General features: G+C 35.3%; 1 protein-coding gene across 1 annotated transcript in view; it reads left to right on the forward strand.

The window, feature by feature from the left end:
- The window catches only part of unc5db (unc-5 netrin receptor Db), a 261,505-nt gene that overhangs the window by 183,261 nt on the left and 56,622 nt on the right, over positions 1-21,622 (forward strand). The window contains exons 5-8 of the mRNA XM_056457840.1: positions 8,242-8,422; positions 13,375-13,542; positions 16,806-16,970; positions 19,733-19,765. Of these exons, the coding sequence (XP_056313815.1) occupies positions 8,242-8,422; positions 13,375-13,542; positions 16,806-16,970; positions 19,733-19,765 (547 nt within the window). The remainder of the gene's footprint in view (positions 1-8,241; positions 8,423-13,374; positions 13,543-16,805; positions 16,971-19,732; positions 19,766-21,622) is intronic.

Raw genomic sequence — 21,622 nt, forward strand, 5'->3', positions numbered from 1 at the left:
TTTCTTCTTTTTTTAACTTCAAAAACATACAACAAGAGGACTCAGAAGTCCCAGAAAATGTTTTTTTTTTAATGGAAGAGCTCAAACTTGTGTATAAACAAAGTAAAAGGCACGGTTGCTTGAGCAAAAGTGTTTTTATCGACCATAGTTTTCACTGTCTGTTAAAATTTGGGTAAGTTTTAAGTGTCTGTTGCATTTTAATTAATATTTTAGTGCCAATCATTAGCCATTTGATTTTTGAACTGCTATACATGCATGACTCTGTGAAAATAAGCATGTTTGAGAACTGATTGCATGTAATCTGAATTATGTAACCAAATTCCAACAATGATGTACATTATTGCTGCATAATGTAAATACATGTAAATACATTATTGCTGCATAATACTTTCAATAAACATAATATCCATCTCAAATAGTTCTCAAAAATTGAGTATGTCCCAAACAATATTATGATGAAATGAGTATTCTAAAGTTACCTGGATGGCCTACTATTTCTGGTAAAAATTTGAAGTGCAGATCCGTACATACACTAATGGCTAATATTACCCACAATACATTGTGTGTGGGACGTAAATTCAATTAGAACTACAAACCTGGATAAAAAGTGTTTACAAACATGGCAGACATGCGAGTCTAAAGGTTAAGTGGAGAGGCTTTAGATAAGATATTTGAATGATCACTAATTAATATCTTTAATGAATTAATGTCTTCATATATTTTAATATCTTAAAGTTAAATGTGGCAGCATGGTGGCTCAGCGGTTAGCACTGTTGCATCACAGCAAAAAGGTTGCTGGTTCAAGGTGCTCCAGTTTCCCCCACAGTCCAAAGACATAAGTGAATTGAGTAAATTAAATTGGCCATAGTGTTTGAGTGTGTGTGAATGTGATAGCGTATGGGTGTTTCCCAGCACTGGGTTGTGGCTGAAAGGGCATCCACTGCGTCAAACAAATGCTGGAATTATTGGTGATTCTTTCCTCTGTGGCGACCCCTGATAAATAAGCGACTAAGCCAAAGAAAAATTAATGAATGAAAGAAGTTAAATGTGCTATATAAAAACAAATAAAGAAGTTGAAGTTTATTAATATATCACCTTTTGGAATATTCATTTCACATTTTCCACATTATATCTCATCTGCAACAACTATGTGGACTTTTATAAAGATGTATTTGGTCATTAACTCCTGAATGCATAATTATGCAAACACCTGAGAAGATTTCTCTGCATGAAAGACTTGTGAATGGCAGATTAACCTGCTTCTGCTTTTCCAATATGGTAGGAAATATAGTATGAAAGAAATGTGGATGATGTGACAAGATGATTGACAGGTCATGTTACTAAGCAACATAATGATCCGTTAATGAGGATCTACTTCCCAAAGCTTTCATAATTATCTGTTATACAAAAAGTACATAATTTTAGGATGTCGTATAATTAGGCCAATTGGGATGCAGCATACTGTATGTTACATTGTAATCACTCATAAAAAAAGTTACAAGTACTTTTTTATTGATTACATATTATGATTTATACTTGTTGAATACAATTTCTGTATCATAAATAATATAAGGATTCTAAAATATTTTGGCTTTGGCCGTGTAATGCCATTTTGTTGTTTATTAATGTCTGTTCATGACATCTGAATTTCCAACTTTTTTTCATCCGGCAGCAGTACCCCTTTGACCTAAAATATTATATGAACTGAATATGAACTGAATATGAACTGAAAAGTTAATATGGCAATCATTTAACAACACATGTGCATGTTCACAATTCTTGAATGGCCACATGATGCTTAAGTAAACATATAAAATACAAATAAAAAACAAAGTGTTTGCAATCATTATATTGATTAAAAATATTCAGTTTAATTTTTGCATTATCATTAAGTTTTTTTATAGAATAAAAAAAACAAGCAAACAACCAATTGCAATTAATAACAAAAAATGGAATGCATTTTCATTGTCTTTGTATTTTTATGTCAATATTGCTACCAAGAAGTTGGGTGACATGTGCAGCTTTATTTAGAATCGTCAGACAGGCGTTTAGAATGGTCAATCACAGGAGCAAACTGATACATACAGAGAAATCCAGAAGCATAGTCAAGTCACAGGCAAATGGTCCATACAGGCAGCAAACAATGAAAACAAGGAAATGGTCAAGGAACACAGAAAGACCAGACTAGGAAACGCTTGATAGTGTACCAATAACAAGACTCAGCAACGTGTGAGGCAATGTGAGCAGTGTATATAGTCTGTGTATGTCAGTCACTTCCAGCTGTGTGTGTGTAATCATCGGTGATCCGGAAATAGGTGTGTATGAGGTGCATGATGGGATTTGTATTTCATAGTCCAAGTGATGGTGCAGGTTTACCAGCGATCTTCAAGCCTGGATCGCGGGTGATCGTGACAGATATGGTAGGAAAACAATAATGAAATCTATGTGGACAAACAGGTCAAAGGTGAAAAATAAAAGCATTCAAAAATAACCTAAAATGTACAAAGTTGTTACACAAAAAAGTTGAGCTTTAAAACTGTATTAAAAAAATAATAGAAATATAAGAGTTTCCATTGTAAAAATGCTGGGCTCAACACAGTTTCTTCATTTTGTCCCAACACAGATTATTAGACATTTAGGTGGATTGAACGTAAAACAATTAAGTTGTCCAAAAAATATATATAATTCTGTTGTTTCAACTCATTTTAAAGGGCACCTATGATAAAAATCATCTTTTGTAAGCTGTTTGGACAGAACTGTGTGCAGGTATAGTGTGTCCATAGTCATATTGGGGTGATAGAAACACAATAAGACTCTTTTTTTTATTTCCTGACGTTAAAATAGAGTCAAAATCCCTCCTATTTTGAGGCCCACTGCAATGTGACGTAGAAGTGTGGTTTCCCTGCCATCCGAATTGATTGACACCCGTGTATTAACATGTCTTTGTAGTAATGAGTATAATCATATCACCTAGACAGGACATGTGCAAAGCAACTAGGATCAAAAGATCTGTTCAGCTCTCTGTGATCATCAAGTGTGATCAAGAATAAGTTTTACAAGTTAAACATGTTTTTAAAACAGTGCTTTGTTTGTAATGAATTACAACGATTTTAACGTCTGTACTTCATCACCACAGCCACATGTCAGTACAATTATAAAAGAAGACACTTCAGTCTCTGTACATAGACGTTAAATCAGGTTTATTTTGTACATTAACATAATAACTATCCATACCGTTCATTCGGTCATGTGTGTGCGTGCATGAAATAATTATAGGTAAATTTCTTACTGTAGTATTTTTCGCAAACGTTGGGTGAGATCTGCTTCCTTCATGTCTGTCACTGTGCTGTTTATCTGACGCAGCCGAGGTGGAGATTGAGGCACACTCGGACAGGAACATGGGAACAGTGGGTGGGGAGAACTAGCATTAAAGGAACAGCCAACAAAAACAGCTTCATTGTGTTCAGAGCAGAAAATTCTAATATTCTGAAAGGTAAAATAAAAAATCTGATGGGTGTTTTGAGCTGAAGCGTTACAGACACATTCTGAAGACACAAAAGACTAATCTTAAATCTCAAAAGAGGGGTAAAATAGGTGCCCTTTAAATGAGTATTTTGAACAAGCAACAAAATTCATTTCTGAGTGTACTAACTACAGTGTTCACTATGCAAATTGTAATCACTAATGGATTACAATGTGTAGGTACAGTATATATCTACTGTGTCTGTTCTGACTGCTACTCATGTATAACATTTATGCTAATTCAACAAACGACAACAAAACAACCAAGAATATAAATGCATTTTAGTTAGGTGATTAATTTGTAATGTGTATTTTGCAATGATGTGCTTAAACGAAAAACTCATTTGAAAGCTGTTCGTTGACTTTTTCCTTTCTCGCTCATTGTATATCAAAGCTGACAACAAAAGCAGTACTAGAAATTCACATCCGCACTATCAAAGGTTGTTGTCAAAAGCGATTTCAAAGCGATTGTAGGTGTGCCTGTTTGTGTCAGTCTTGTCGTTGTGTTGTGCGCGTGTGGGTTTGATTGAATTCGCAGTCAGCGAGGCGGCATTATATTTCTGCTCCCTGAGGGCTGTCTATCAGAGCTGTTTAATCTTAGTAATTACCTTGCTAAAATATGAAGCAGCTTCAACAGCCTCTTCTCCAGCACTCTCAGGTACTATAAAAATCACCTGCAAAAAACAGATTCTGATAGCCTGTTTACAAAGTTCAAAAAGCTCTGACCTCCTGTCCTGCTTTTCCAGTGACAGCAGACTAGCCTCTGTGCTTGTGATAACAGCAAGGTCTTCACTTCGGCTGATCTTTTCCTGTCAAGAGGACCTTAAACAGGCAGGATGGAGGCTCTAATGAAATCACGGGATCCTCTGGAGACTGTGGAAACTCCTCTGTCAGCCCTGCCACTGTTAGCCACGCTGTAATTGAAACAAATGCGCCAATTAAGCCATTCATTTCTCACATCTTCTGCCACACATTCACCTAGCTAATTTGTATTTGTCCCCTACCTTTCCTTCTCTCACTCTTTCTCTTTCTCTATCCTGTCTTTCTTTATTTCTTTCTTCTTTCCTCATCATGTCTGGTTGTTCACCCTTTCAATAGCGAAGGGGAAGTGGTGCTCAAGAATGCAGAGCATGGTAAATGTCTCAACAGAGAGGTTTGCTTGCTGTGTGCTAATTGCCTATTCCAGCTCCCAAGTTTCCCTGAAAACTTGAGTAAATACATTGGACGAGAAATGTGCTCTGCGCTTCCGAACACAAGCTTTACTACTCCCTGCTGAAAAAACAGCTTAAACCTGCTGATTTGTTGGTCTTAGCTGGTTTAAGCTGAGAAGTGCCTCCAAACCTTCTTAAGCTAGCGCAATATACCAGGCTAATGAGATTGCCGGGACTGTGAGACTGCTATTTTGTTTTTCAACATTACAATAAATTAAAATAAAACAAAAAAGTGGAATTTTCTAAAGAAAAGAAAACAGAAAAAACAAAACAAAACAAAAAATAAACAGCAGCTGCAAAAAATAAAAATATGGTAGCAACATTACAATATTTGTAGATTTGTAGAACAGACTATGGTAAAAAATTAAATAAATAAACTCAAAATAAATTAGCAATATCACACGAGCAGCAGTGCGATATGGCTGTAAATCGACACTAATAGAAGGGGTACATTGGCTCGAGACCACAGGCCAAGTGCCTTTGTGCCCCATCAGTGACGATATACAGCCATATTGCACTGCTACTCATGCGATATTGCATTTATACAACAGTTCGACGGCATAATTGTATATATAAAATTGCAAAACAAACATGGAGAGTCTCAAAAATCCTTTTGTATGTAGAACTACTTTTGCTTCTGGCATTTATTCACATCTGCCGCTGACTGTCAGAACAGCAAAAGCTGTTGCTACTTCACTCACATCACTTTAGAGCTAGTATTTGAATGATTGTCTAGCGTAATATTAATAGTGATGTCAAAACAGGTTATTTTGCTCACATTTTAAGATTATAAGGCTGAACAGCATGAAATGCCATCAGTCTAGAGACATTTCCCAGTATTTCTCTGTTGCAATCAGGATATCACAATAATTAACCCTGAAAAGCCAAAGCGAAGAAAACACTACCAGATTACTATGGTATAAATACAGCACTACAAAATACAAAAGAGAGAGATTGACTTAGAATCAGAGTCATTCTTGTCAAGATTTTGGTTTATTTGAATTTTTCATTCTCTCTAATTTACAATACCCCATTCTTTTCATTATCGAAAAAACTTTACATTAAAGAGCCCCTATTATACATAAAAAATAGTCATATTTTGATTTTAAGGCTCTCCAACAACAGTCTGATATGCATGCAAGGTCAAAAACGCTTTCATTGTCTAATAATATGCATTTATTTTTACCTAATTATCCCAGTGACTCCCATATGAATTGTTTAGCGATCCATTTGTTCCCAAACCCCTGCTTAGCGCGAAGCTAATCTGCGCTGATTGGACCGATGACAGCCTGTTGCGATTGCTTGACAGCATTCAGTGTGAGACAGAGCGAAATGCCCATCACGGCTTATCAACAATATTGAAGTAGTCAGAGTGCAGAGTGTATGTGTAAGCATACTGGCCAACACTCCTGTTTTTTCTGGAAAACTCAAGTAATTTCAACCACCTAAACCCTACCGGTCCTCAGCATTTGGTACGGTCTGTGAAATCCCCAGGTCGCCAACATTAGTATAGGATCGCAGTGGCGGCCCGAAACACGCTTCATAGTAGTTACTAACACCACAGTAAACAGTACCCGGTTCTCAACAGTGTTAGACACCTCACCCCCGAACCTAACTCCCCCCCCCCCCCCCCATACCCCCGGTCTCCCGGATTTTGCAGGTATGTGTGTGAGCCCAATGCAGGAGTAGTGCATTAAATCAGTGCAGTTAAACACCAGCAGCATATTGCTCTATTCTTGACCATGACACAAAATCAGTATTAATCCACACAGCGGCAAAAGCTGAACTATTCTGAACTTTGATCGCTGCACATGTGTATGAACAGCTGACGGTGGCCATAGCAACAACAAACAGCAGTGGAACGCGAGCTCACAAACAAATTTAAATCCGTAAACAAAGCGGCACGCGTCGCGTTTTCAACGTGGCATTAGAGGCGATATGAGAATATAAAGAGTTAACCAGATACAAAACAGATACCAGATACAAAACACAATTAAATACATAATTTCCAAGCTAGAAAAAACAAGGAGACAATCATTTTAATCGCACTTACTTTCACTTGTGAAATGGAGGAAGAAACCGATCCATGATCCACTGATCCATGTACTGATAAAGTTCCTGTCAAGCTCTGACAAAGTCCCACATCAAAGTCTGTTCTGATGCTTCCTTTACACCCGTTGTAAGCGTGTAGATTACAGGGAACACAGCACAAGGCTGGGTCAATAATGCTGAGGTTTTTTGCAAAAATAAACCTCAATCACTGACTCTTCACAGTTTCATCTTTGGGTAGAGAAAATAACACTAACTTTCCCCTCACACTTCCAATAATAGCCAGCTGAGCACAGCGTCTTCATGACTTGATTCAACCGGGGTCTGCTATAGTGTATAGTGCAAAACAACAACAGAACACAGGCTAGATTCTGCTCTTCTTCTTGGCTTTGTGACTGTTCATCAAGACGACAACAAGGTTTGTTTAAGCTCAGGTCGACCATGGCTCGTTATTATATGTATATATTATTACGGTGTAATGTCTCGGATGTGTTTTTAAAAATGGCGCTTACTTTGTTTTCATTCTCTTGGCTTGTGCACATACCACAGTGACGTTTATCTGTAAACCAATAGCACTCAGCTGCACGTGTAGCTCTATTTTTGGTACCCTTTTGTTGTGCCAAAAAGTATTATGGTACGGTTCGCTTTTTGGTACCTTTTGACAGTGGAAATGGCCATAAAAGCGTACCGTACCTTACCACTCAGTAGAAATGGGCCAAGAATGGCACATTTAGGAGCCCAAAAAGGGCAGTTCTTAACATCTTTTAAATGGGTGCATAATAGGTCCCCTTAAAATGCCTCATTCAATTATAGTTTTTGATTGTATAGAGTAAGAGAACTTTCCATTATCCAATTAACAGTTTTTTTAACTGTATCATTTAACAGATCTTTTAAATTATAATCATTTTTTTACAGTGTACCATTTGACTTCATACTTCACCAACTGCATTTTTACAGCCTCATAATACAATGTAATTACTCTAATTATGCATCTGGGTTAGTCATATAGCTCACAAACTAATTAAAGAATATTATGAACTATATATATGAGGGTTAATGTGATTCAGAGAAATGAGCCGTGAATAGAACAAAGTTTAAAGCACTGTGATGAGAGCAGAGAATGAGAGGGCGAAGAGGGCATCGCTGCGGCTCCTGCTAGAATTTGATTTTATAAACAGTGTTCTATTGAAGGCACTAACCAAATCAGATGGATTAAATAGTGAGTTGGATTAAAGAAGGAAATTGGCTAAACACAAATAGCCTTCTCAAATGGTGCTCTCAGCCCTTGTGTTTTTCCAGGGGTATGAATAAATGTATTATAAATAATTACTCTAATATAATTGTGTTTTAAAAATGTACTACTTTTATTGTGTATAGAATCTGGTATCTTTTTTGGTTCTTTTGGAGCTTTTGTTAATATTCACAGCTTGGTTAATGAATATTTCTCTCTTTTTTTTAGGTGGAGTGGTTGAAAAATGAAGAACTGGTCAGCGCACTTGAAGATGACAACATCGACACTCGTGCTGACCACAATCTGATCATCAATGAAGCCAGACTTTCTGACTCGGCCAACTACACCTGCCTCGCCACTAACATTGTCGCAAAAAGACGCAGTACTACAGCTACTGTAGTTGTGTTTGGTAAGACAACACCAATATGCTTCATTGACACCTCAGTTTGGCTAAAAATATTATTAAACGGTTGAAAGCTTGCAACAGCGCTGTGAAGTTTGTCATTATCACAATTTAAGTGCTAACTAATTAAATTATACACCCCTAATAGCAGTAGTTTGCCCAAAAGTGCTAATTGAATTATCATCCCTCATGACACTCTTTAATCTTTAAAACTTTTTGGTCAATAAAATGAATGTCAGAGAGGGTTTAGTGCTTAACAAAATAACTTTTTTGTGTGGAATAAAGAATCACATTTAGGAATGACATGGGACTATAAATAATGACTAGATTTTTATTTTTAAATCAACATTTTTTTTTTTAGTTCAGCAAACTCTGAAATAAAGGTACATAATCTGTGACTGGGATAGTTCCTTTAGTTTGTGTAATACATGATGCTTCAGTCACTTATGTATTTATTTAAATGACATCTCATTTAGAAATAATACATATTTAAGTTACAGTGTTTTGAGGGATATTTAGTGTATTCTGACTTACAGTATCCTCTGATTAGCTATTTCAGATGTTACTGTAGGGCAAACTATATATACAAACTATACATCTAATTTGACTTTACTTTCAGGCTATATGTAGATACAAACAGCTATTAATAAGAAAACATGTCTATTGGTGCTCTAGATCTGCAGTTTCAGACTGTTGAAGGATTTTTTTTGCAGACTGATGGGATGACCCATAATAGGGGTGGTCAAATGTACATTTATTTTGTCTGTTATTTAAATTATTAACATTAATATTAAAAGTTATTATTAAAAATACAGATCAGAGCAAATGTTTTAAGTTTTTGTGTCTATGTTTTACTTGTGATACAGTCTTTTGTATTGTTTTATATTGTTTATATGAACTATTGGACAAAGACAGGAAAAATGGGATACACACCAATCCGGTGCTTTATAATATTTTGTGTCACTATTTTTGATCGTGTCGGTTGTTCTGGAGGAATTTGGATTCACTCACCTGCCGTGAAAACTACACTACATGGCAATCGGTCTTTCTGTTGGGGATTGCTGGTAGAAACTGCAGCAATGATAATGATTACAGGCCTGTATCTTTCTCTATGAAGGAAAGTGTTTTTTTCATGATTTTGGCAGACACTTAAGATAATTTGCTTCTACTGTTTGGACAGTGTTGGTGTTGATTATTACTTTTAATTGCTAAGCATTACTATTGCTTTCATCGGACGGCGAATGGCTCTTTCAGTATCATCCGTCGCAACGAGGTGGGATCAAGTGTTAAAAAGGGGGTTCACCCCCCCAACCCCCTTGAAATTCGCATACTGCCTTTAAAGTTGTTAAAGTTTTTACTATGAGATACACGTTTGTACTTTTTTAGCTATTAATATGTACCTTTAAGAACCTGCAAAGAACAAAACTGTACCTTTTAAAAAGTTACTGCAGTGACAGATTTTTTACCTTTATTTCAGAGAGTGAGTGATGTATTAGTCATTCATTCATTTTCTTTTCAGATTAGTTCCTTTATTAATCTAAAACTGCCAACTTATCCAGCATATGTTTTATGCAGCGGATGCCCTACAAGCCACAACCCAACACTGGGAAACACCCATACACTCTTGCATACACAAACACTATGGCCAATTTAGTTTATTCAATTCACCTATATGGGTGTATATGGGGACTGTTTGGACTGTGGGGAAAACCGGAGTACCCGGAGGAATCCCACACTAACATGGGGAGAACATGCAAACTCCACACAGAAATGTCAACTGACCCAGCCGAGACTCGAACCAGCGACCTTCTTGCTGTGAGGCGATCGTGCTACCCACTGCACGACATCCCCTGAGATATTATTATTTTTTCTAATTACTTAAGTAATACATTAGTTGTAAAGAATAATAGTAGATGTAAAAAAATACAGGAAAGGGCGAAGAAGTTATGTAGGTGCCCCAAAGAAAAAAAAAAACTAAACTAAAGTATGACTTTTAAAATGTCCTTAAAATGTACATATCAAAATGAAGAGGAAAAAAAGAGAGGTTCTTTGACATGACATAATAGCTGACCTTTATCTATTGAAAAACAAAATTACACTTCTTCTTAACCTATAGTGTGCACAAAGTGTACAGTCAATGCAAGATATAGTCATACTTTCACATAAACAAGCATTAGCTTAATACTAGAGGACTGTTGTATTTATTCATCCACGTCCAGCTAGTAAGGAAAAATGACACTGATGCCCATTCTGAGTAGACTGATGGAAGAATTGGATTGTTCACATGTTCAAGTCAGCAGAAAGATCAAGAGAATATGTTGATGGACAGTTTTGAGGTAGTTCTCACCAACAAAGCAGCCTCAGAGGAAGGCCCACTTCTGAAGCCGATTGGTTGAGTATTGGCCGGTAAAGGTAGATCTTTCAAGAGTTTGGACAGGAAGGGAAGCAGAGTCAGAGATCTGCAGTTAACTGGTACTGCAGGGTTAAGTGATGATTTTTTTTGGTAGACAGTTAGTAAGGAGAAGTTTGGAAGCATCAGTCTCTAAGGGGAGAAGAGTGTAGGAGGGCTGTATGTACTTTTTGCTGATGTTTGCTATGTTGCTAGTGAAAGAAGTGCCATTTTTAAGCAGTCAAAAGAAGAGGAGATAGTATGTAGGCTCTGCTGTAGGCTGTATTTACAGTAGCTTAGATTTGTTTACAGATTTTTAGGATGAGGATGTCATACAAGCAGTCCTTGTTGGTATCTTTCTATTTTATGATCTCTTTATGAATCATCAATATTATCAACATATTAATATCAACATCCATATTTTCATCCATATTTAAACAGACTTTCAATGGGGGAACAGAAAACTCTCTGGTTTTGTAAAAAAAAATCCCCATTTGTTTTACAAAGATAAATAAAGACTTGTACAGTGCATAAGGAAAGTATTCGAAGTGCTTCATTTTTTTCAAATTTTTTATGTTACAGCCTTATTCCAAAATGTATTAAATTAATTTCCTCAAAATTCTACACACAATACCCCATAATGACAATGTGAAAAAAAAGTTTTTGAAATTGTTGCAAATTTATTAAAAATAAAAAAGCTGAAAAATCACATGTACATAAGTATTCACAGCCTTTGCTGTGAAGCTTTAAATTGAGCTAAGGTACATTCTGTTTCCACTGATCATTCTTGAGATGTTTCAGCAGCTTAATTGGAGTTCACCTGTGGTAAATTCAGTTGATTGCAGATGATTTGAAAAGGCATACACCTGTCTATATAAGGTCCCAGGGTTGACAGTGCATGTCAAAGCACAAACCAAGCAAGAAGACAAAGGAACTGTCTGTAGACCTCTAAGACAGGATTGTCTCAAGGCACAAGGCTGGGGAAGGTTACAGAAAAATTTCTGCTGCTCTGAAAGTTCCAATGAGCACAGTGGCCTCCATCATCCGTAAGTGGAAGATGTTTGAAGCCACCAGGACTCTTCCTAGAGCTGAGCCGTCTAAGCTGAGTGATCGGGGCAGAAGGCCCTTAGTCAGGGAGGTGTTCAATAACCCGATGGTCACTCTGTCTGAGCTCCAGTGTTCTTCTATGGAGAGAGGAGAACCTAACAGAAGGACAACCATCTGTGCAGCAATCCACCAATCAGGCCTGTATGGTAGAGTGACCAAACTGAAGCCACTCCCCACCTGGAATTTGCCAAAAGGCATCTGAAGGACTCTCAGACCATAAGAAACAAAATTCTCTAGTCTGGTGAGACTAAAATTGAACTCTTTGGAGTGAATGCCAGGCCTTACGCTTGGAGAAAACCAGGCACCGCTCATCACCAGGCTAATACTATCCCTACAGTAATGCATGATGGTGGCAGCATCATGCTGTGGGCATGTTTTTCAGCAGCAGAAACTGGAAGACTAGTCAGGATAGAGGGAAAGATGAATGCAGCAATGTACAGAGACATCCTGAATGAAAACCTGCTTCAGAGTGTTCTTGACCTGAGACTGGGGCGACGGTTCATCTTCCAGCAGGACAATGACCCAAAGCACACTGCCAAAATATCATTGGAGTGGCTGCATAACAACTCAGTGAATGTCCTTGAGTGGCCCAGCCAGAGCCCAGAGCTCAATCCTATTCAACATCCCTAGAAAGATCTGAAAATGGCTGTACACCGTCGCTTTCCATCCAACCTGAATACTTTCCGGATGCACTGTAGGTTTGAAATGAAATGAGGGAGAGTACATAATAACAAATTACATTTACAACTATGCCTGTTACAGTATTTAATTTCTTTTTTAGGGTTTCTCCTTTCTGTTCTCCCTGTTCACTACACACACACACAGCATGACAAACAACACACAAAAAAGATCAAATTCTCTCAATAAGACTTGTACAAAGTGCCAAATTGTAGCACGTTTTCTTTGCACAAACAGAGCTTTGACCTCAACAAAGGTCAATAAGACTGCTTACTTTTCTGTAACTATTTATTCATTCATTTCCCTTCGGCTTAGTCCCTTTAGGGGTCGACATGGCGGAATGAACCACCACTTATCCAGCATATGTTTTACATAGCAGATGCCCTTCCAGCTGCAAGCCAGTACTGGGAAGCATCCATACACACACATTCACACACATTCACATGTCAGCAATTTAGTTAATTCAATTTACCTATACCGCCTGTCTTTGGACTGTAAGCGAGACAAGAGCACATGGGGAGAACATGCAGACTCCACACAGAAATGCCAACTGACCCAGCCAGGACTCGAACCAGTGACCTTCTTGCTGTGAGGCGATAGTGCTAACTACTGAGTTAAAATAGTATAAATGGCATTGGTTCCACGAGTAAAACATAAAGTATCAAAGATGAACTACAAAGAGTCAGAGCACACATTTAAGTGAAGATTTTCTTCTTGACCTCTAGTCTGTGTTTCTTCTGGCAGTTGTTGTTTAACTCAGCAGCTGATCTCTCTGTCTCTGCAGTGAACGGCGGTTGGTCTCTGTGGACTGAGTGGTCTTCCTGCAGTGTGAACTGTGGGAGAGGAGTTCAGAAACGCTCTCGGACCTGCACGAACCCTGCCCCTCTGAACGGAGGAGCTTTCTGCGAGGGCATGTCTGTCCAGAAGATCGCCTGCAATGCAGTCTGTCCAGGTCAGATCCCTGCCAACCTCACACAGCCAAACTCACAGGAGGTTTTCAGTCAGCGTAGCACTTTCTAGACATCATACTATATTCTTCATTTCAGGTTCTCATATGAGAATAAAGAAATGTTGTGTAGTTCATTTAATCTTATTACACTCAAAACAAATGATATGTTGGCTTTAATTAGCTTTTTTATGTCAACAGGTTTCACATAACAGAGTTAAGTTACCTTAAAGAATAAATAATTATTTTAGTGAACTTAATGTTATGTTGTTTAGTTCAATTAGCATTCATAATTTAGCTTCAATCTATTTAGTTATTTAAGTTCAATAACAATAGTCTCACATGTGTGTCCACATTGGGGAAACTTTCTGTGCACTTTTTCAATTTGTACTGTAATCTTCATCTTTTGGTTCCCATAAGGAGAGTGATTGTTGTGGTTTGAATCTTCCTTCCTGTGTTGTTTTGAAACTGCACATGTGCAGATATTATCAAAGTCCCTTTAAGGCAAGTCAATTCACTCAGCGGGCATCTTTGAAACACCTAACGGGCACAGGGCTTGATATGAACTTTTTTGATCACCAGCCACTGTGGCTAGTAGATTTCCAACATTACGAGCCACTCGCCATTTTCACTAGCCACAATTTTGTTGTTGGGAAAATATATATTATGCATAAGTTTGACTTTGGCTTGCTAAAATGACTTGATTTAGATTTTGTGTTATGTCCACATCCCTCCTCATTCATTTCACTTGTTGTATGTGTTGTGTATGAGCTTGCTCTATGAGGATGAGCAAATGGATTGTGTCACATTGCAATTACTTTTTATCGCACATGACTTTTTTAGGGCTCAAAATTAAGGATTTACCAAATTTATCTCTGACCGCTCCAAAAATAAATAAATTACTATTTCTTAGACAGAAATTTTAAATAATGTGTCAAAACCAAACAAAATAAAGCTGTATACATACTCTTTTTAATTCAACAAAACTTTTAAGAAAAAAATTGACATTTAAAAAAAGAATTATTTTCATGTATCTAAAATATGCAGTAATCTGTCCTGGTTAAAGGTCCCAGATCACCGGTTAACTACTCATAAACAGAGTTAATATCATATTAAAGCAATGTTATTGTAAAAAATGATAATTTAACCATATCAACAAAAATAACTGTAAGCAAAAGAAAGCAGGTGAAAAACATACCATGTGTGATAATTAAAGGATGAGCACACGCACACGGTTGATGTTAGGCCTGTTAATAATATATTAATTACCATTATTACTACCATTTAAAAAGATACGAATGACAAGTCTTGTGTATTCTAGAGTCTTTGATATTATCCACCGATTGATCAAAATGCAGAAGCAACATAACTCCCTTTCATTCATTTTAATTAAGCGAGCTGTTTAAATGTGAAAACTTACTTTTTCTATTTTTTTCCCAACACAACTCTTGGTTTTAAGAGACAAGCATAAGTGAATTGTTTAATTTAAACAGTTACATTATTTGGACCAACATTAACTTTGGACTAGGCCATAATCTATTTTTTGAGTGTAGAGGAGTCAGTGTACATGCTGTACTCAATTTGTGTAACTCAATGTGTCTATTTCGATCAGTTTAAGCATGGTTATTGGTGGTTTGCATAATACATATCCTTTTTATTTTATAATCTGTACACAATTAAGTTTAAAAATTCTTAATTGGTCTTATTCTAAATTAATCACACAATGATTTGACAGATATGATATGTGATGCCAATTAGGAAGCTAATCAAATTAAGAAAATGTTGCAAAAAAATATTAATTTGGTTAAAAGTTCTGGCAAAGTTATTAGTTATTGTCACGTTTTGATCTATAATTATCAAGAATTATTTAAATGTGCCTAGCTGACTCCTTGTTTATATTTAAAGTAATTATTTTTAATAAACCATTCAGTGGCATTGAAATTAATTTTCAATTAGATAGAGTTCAATCTCATAGTATTTTCATTTCTTCACATAATGTATCTGTAAGCAGCAGAACAAATTATGAGCAACATTACTGCTGTTATATATTCACAGCGCGGCAGCTACTGTTCAAAATTTAAAGCGTGATTAAATTCTTATATTTAAAACTTGATCATTTGTACACAGTTAAGCTTGGAAATGCTTAATTGGTCTAATTGTAACTTAATCAATTAGGGAACTAATTAAGTATTTTTACTTTTACTTTCTCTGTTAAAAAATTCTGGCAAAGTTATTAGTTATTGTCACTTTTTGATCTATATTTATCAAACAATTATTTAAATGACTATATGTGCCTAGCCACTTGTTTATATTTAAAGTAATTATTATTATTTATTTTTCTTCACATACTTTGATAATGCATCTGTATAAGCAGCAAAACTAATTATGAGCAACATTACTGCTGTTATATATTCACAGTGTGGCAGCTACTGTTCAAAGTTTGAAGCTCGATTAAATGCTTAATTAAATTAAAAGTCTCTAATGTTACCAAGGTTGCATTTATATGATCAACATACAGGAACACAGTATTACTGCAAAAAGTCATCATTTAAACTACTTGTTTTCTGTCTTAAAACATGTTCAAATATGTTTCATTATTCACTAATAAAAAATAAATCAAGCTGCTTTTAGTAGTTATTTAGGAACTACTAATTCAAAAACTATTTTATGTTTACCTAATTTTTCAATTTACAAACCTTATATAATATTAGTTTTAGTTCAATTGAAATGATTTTATTTAAATATATATATATTAATTTAAAAACTATTTCTGTTTGGCAGTTATGATATTTTCTGTATTATTTGATGATTAGAAAATATAAAAAGCATCAATAGAAATGTTTTGGAACATTATAACTGTCATTATATTGGCTTTTCATTTTTTATTTCTTATTGAATAAAAGTATCGATTTCTCAATTGTTTTTCTTTTACAGAACAGAAATATGAATAATAGTGTACATATTTTGCCTCACAAGCCAAACTTTTTTCTTTTTAAGAATTATTATTGGCTTGAAAACAAGATAAATATCTGATTAACTACTAGAACAAGCTGAAGATAACGTTTTTATCTTCATTCATCAAATATTTTTTGGATTTACTGAAAATATGCAGATATAATTTGTATAAGTCGGGAGATGAACCATTAAAACACTTTTAATCAAGTTTATGAAGTCTCTAGAAATCTCATAAGTTCATTGCCAAGTGCAGTTAATGCTCAGAGCAGCTGTTCACCTTCCTTAAACGGCTACCCTGCTGTGCTGCTCCGCAGTGGATGGAGTTTGGGAGGAGTGGAGCGAGTGGACGATGTGTAGTGCGCAGTGTGAGAGACAGCGATGGAGGGAGTGCAACGATCCTCCACCTCGTCACAGAGGCAAGATGTGTGAGGGAGAAGGTCAAAGCACAGAGAACTGCACTGGAGGATTGTGCACACAAAGTGAGTATGTGCTCAAGACATCAGCAGCATCGTTATCACATACTCTCACATATAAGGAAATATAAGGAAAATCGGACTTTGGTTATGCTAAATGATTTGGTTCCATTTGCATCTTTTATCTAAGAAAAAGTAAGAAATGACAACATATTACTTTTGTTTGGGTAAGCTTTTCTCTGCAAAAAATCTGAAACATTTGCTATTAAGATTTTGCTCTCCTAGTGATATAAGAAAAATCACAATAACAATTTACAATGTTTATTTTGCTAGCGCACATTGTTATTCTTTAGGTGAACAATTACCTATTTCACACGTAACTTCTAAGTAGTTCTGTTGACCCTTCTGCGTGAGTTTTTTTATTGTGACTATTATTTAGAATGCATAACTTTAAAGTTCCCATGGTGACAAGTTAAGATTATCAAAACAGACTGCAGTTATTTATATATCATGCTTTATTTCTTTTTTCCCTTTTTTGCAAATATTGACAACGAACTAATTGTATTGTGAACTATCTGATATTCTAATTCTTAAATACTGTATGTGTAAGAACATGTTTAAAAATGATCATATTATTTGATATATGATGGGTGATGGGGATGGCCATGTGCAGTCTACACTGCAAGAGAGAAAAGATCTGCTGGATTTACAACATGTTTATTTATAGTTTTCTTCCAAAATGAAAGTAAATGACTGTTTAATTGGGAGAGGAATAGAGTAAAAGTTCTAGTAACATAAACAGTGTGTATCTTATGTGAAATAAAGCACATCGTCCGTTATATTTAACAATTATTATTATCGCCATTGTTTAGAAATCAGCGTGTTTGTTTGTTTTGTTTTTTACAAATTTGAGATGTTATGTTTTGCTAGTAGTTAAGTGTATTTGAATGTCTGAAACCTAAAATAATTGTTACACTGTTGCACTGATAAGTTGTTATTTATGACAAGCAGCGCATATCTCTTTCTATGTCTCAGCGCCAGCAGTCAGATTTTGAATTTAGCAGTTGATGACACTGATACAAATTGTATTTTCAGTTGCATTTTCAATATGTGGATGCATAAATTGAGACTCATAAATGCACCTTAAAGAAACACGCCTCTCTTTGATTTACAGGTTTCTGTGTAAACATCTAAAATTCAAATGCAAAAGGATTTGTGATTTCATTTGAGTTTTGGCAGTTTACATGCACAAAACAGAGCAAAAAGAAATGGCTAATTTGGCAAATAATATTGCTATTTATTAATGTCAGGCTCATAGCTTGTGCAAGTGGACTTTGCTTTTTCATTTGAAATGTGGCAGACACTGTGTATTCTCGAAAGTGGAAATGCAAACGGTAATTTGGGATATGCAACTGCATTTGGATTATGTCACAATTTATTCCACCACATATTGAAAATGCAATTGAAAAATACAATTTGCAAATTTGTACTTTCTGAAAATTCAACAGAATATCCTTGGATGCACTCGGAACGTATTAATCACACCAGTGTGATCGTACATGTAAAAGGATTAATGCGTGCAAGTAAAAAACTTAATTCACTGAAAAAAAAAGTTTGTTTTGGTAATCTTCAATCAAAGTCTGACCATTTTCTTTCGCCTTTGGAATTGCAGGTTTTCTGCTGATGTCAGTTTAATGAATTCATTTAAAATACTCTTAACCACACACCTTTTACCATTGTCCGCTACTGGTAATGGACCCTTTTCACAGGCCTGTTATGACATGTTTAGCAGTCATCGGCATCTTAAATCCTTGAAAGTTTTTAATGTTTTGAAAAAAATGTAAAAAAAACTTATGAACATTTATATGTGTTTATGTATGTAGTATATCATCTTTGCTTCAATTACAAAAACCGAATTACTGCTTGTGCAAGGTGTTTCTAATGCAGCGTCTATAGGGCAGGACTGTAAGTTTGAGATTATTCTCTTCTCTGGCTGCTGTCATCAGTTTCACACATTTTTCCCCCTTTTTCTGAAAGTTTTTAAAGCATCATCGTGAAGTTTTTCTTTTATTATTTGAGCAAATAAGATTGTAAAAAAAAAATATTTGTTGTATTATTCTCTAATTCACTGCACTCTTAAGTTTTCCCAACTACGACTTTCGCTACTAAGAAACCCGGAAATGTGTAAAGTGTCTATTTCTGGTTGTGTGACATTTGCCTGTTTTGTTGTTTCTGGAGTGTCAGAATACCTTATAAAGTCTCTGCCCTTTTCTAGAATGCAGCAGCTCATTTGCATTTAAAGCCACACACAAAAACCTAATTTTTTTACTTTTACACAAATGGTGCAAAATTGACAAGCTATAATAAACAATGTGTGGTATTTCGAGCTGAAACTTCACAGACACATTCTGGAGACACCAGAGATTTATTTTCCACCCTATGAAAAGGTGTATAGTATGTCTCCTTTATCATTCATTGTGAAGCTCGGGGAAGTGTGATAATAGTCTGCTGAAAGTAGATGAAGGTGATGGCATCATGCCCTTTACTCCTCTCCAAATCTCCCTCGTAGCTATTATTATGATGAGAATCCTCTCTGATTTCTCGTTCTTAATGAAGGATGGAAGCATCCTGAAGCCTAAGTGATCCAAAACCATCTGCCAAGAGCTGCCAATGCCAGCGATGCCCAGCAACAGTCTCCACAGCTGATGTTGGCATAGCCTGCAGTTGGACATGTACCCGTGATGAGAATCAGAGAGTGTGTTTGCAAGAAGTATTACGGGGACGGACTGTAATTCTCTCTCCTTTCTTGTTTTTTTTTTTCTCTGCAGATGGAAAGCTGATGCATGATGTTAAGCCACAGAGTGAGTTTTTTCCTCCTTGTGAATTCAGATGAGGGAATAAAACTGATAAATAAGCTGTCGCTGATGTGAAGTGGACTTCAGTTTAAATCAAAAATATCTCTTTTGTGTGAAGGCTATTTTTCTTTAGTTTTTAATTAGGATGAGCTCACTCATCTTAAATATGTGTTCACTTCTACGCTTGGTTACCTGTATCATTATGCTGAAAACAGGTGTCATTTGCAGCAAAGTGGAAAACGGATAAGATGGAAAAGATTAATTAGGAAGAATCCAATCTGTCCGTATAGTTTAAATTCTAGAATGGAAATTACTGTTAAACTATGGGATGAATGTATTTTTCTTTTTCTGAATTATTATCCCCCCCTTTGAATTAATATTTTTTTATATTTCCCAAATGATGTTTAACAGAGCAAGGAAATTTTCACAGCATGTCTGATAATATTTTTTCTTCTGGAGAAAGTCTTATTTATTTTATTTTGGCTAGAATAAAAGCAGTTTTTAATTTTTTAAAAAACATTTTAAGGTCTAAATTATTAGCCCCTTTAAGCTATATATTTTTTTCGATAGTCTACAGAACAAACCATCGTTATACAATAACTTGCCTATTTACCCTATCCTGCCTAGTTAATGTAATTAACCTAGTTAAGCCTTTAAATGCCACTTTAAGTTGTATAGAAGTGTCTTGAAAAATATCTAGTAAAATATTATTTACTGTCATTATGGCAAAGAGAAAATAAATCAGTTATAAGAAATAAGTTATTAGAAGTATTATGTTTAGAAATGTGTTGAAAAAATCTTCTCCATTATACAGAAATTGTGGGGGAAAATAAACAGGGGGGGGGGGGTAATAATTCTGACTTCAACTTTACTAATAACATATTCACTGTGTATCTTAAGTGAAAAAGCACATCATCCAGTTATATTTAATAATAATTATTAAAGCAGTCTCCATAGACATCAGCACGTATTTTACAAAGATTAAATGCTGTGTTTTGCTTGTCAGAAACCTAAATTCAATGTTATTTGTTTAAAAAAACACACTTATAATTTGTGATTTATGACAAGCACCGTGTATCATTTTCTATACCTCAGAGCAAACCGTCATATTTTGAATTCAGCTGTTCATGAAACTGTAATCACACCAGTGTGATTGTACTTGGATTAATTCTAATCAAACTAAAGCATCCACACACAGCTAAAGAAAGCTGATAAAGAAGAGTGGCAGTGCTGGATGGTTGATAAAAATGTGAAACCAAGTCATTTAGAATAGAAAGGTGCTGAAACAAATTATTAAAAGAAAGTTATTCATAAAAAAGAAACAAATGCCAGAAAGAAAACACTGCTGCTGAAACAAAAAAATAAATGTTGAAATGTTGTTATTATTACCATTTATTCATAAAAGAAGAAACAACTGTTATCAAGAAAAAAGCTCCTAGTGAAATAATTTAGTTTTATTAAAGTTTAATTGCTATTACAAAATATTCCAGAATAGTAGTATAATTTTTAAATCATCACCCAACTAAATCTACCACATCAATTAAAATGTTATTGGAAAATTAAATAAAGAAGTAAATATGTTTATTCATGAAATAATTGAAAATCCACCAGGTAGACTAAATTTGGCAGGTTTTACTTTTATTATAACTTTTCCTTCAAAACAAGTATAATTTTTTCCATCTGAAACATGTTGTGACTTTATATTTAAAGCGTTGGATATAATTAACATCAAGCAAGCAAAATAGGCTCAAAACAAGTAAACATTTGTAATTGTGCAGAATAAAAGAGATTAGTTGTAGCTTTGACTTTACAATATTTTTATACTTGACATTTATAATAGATGTATTTTTCATGCTGCCATAA

The sequence above is a fragment of the Danio aesculapii genome, chromosome 5 (genome assembly GCF_903798145.1).
Source record: "Danio aesculapii chromosome 5, fDanAes4.1, whole genome shotgun sequence".
NCBI classification, from domain to species: Eukaryota; Metazoa; Chordata; class Actinopteri; order Cypriniformes; family Danionidae; genus Danio; species Danio aesculapii.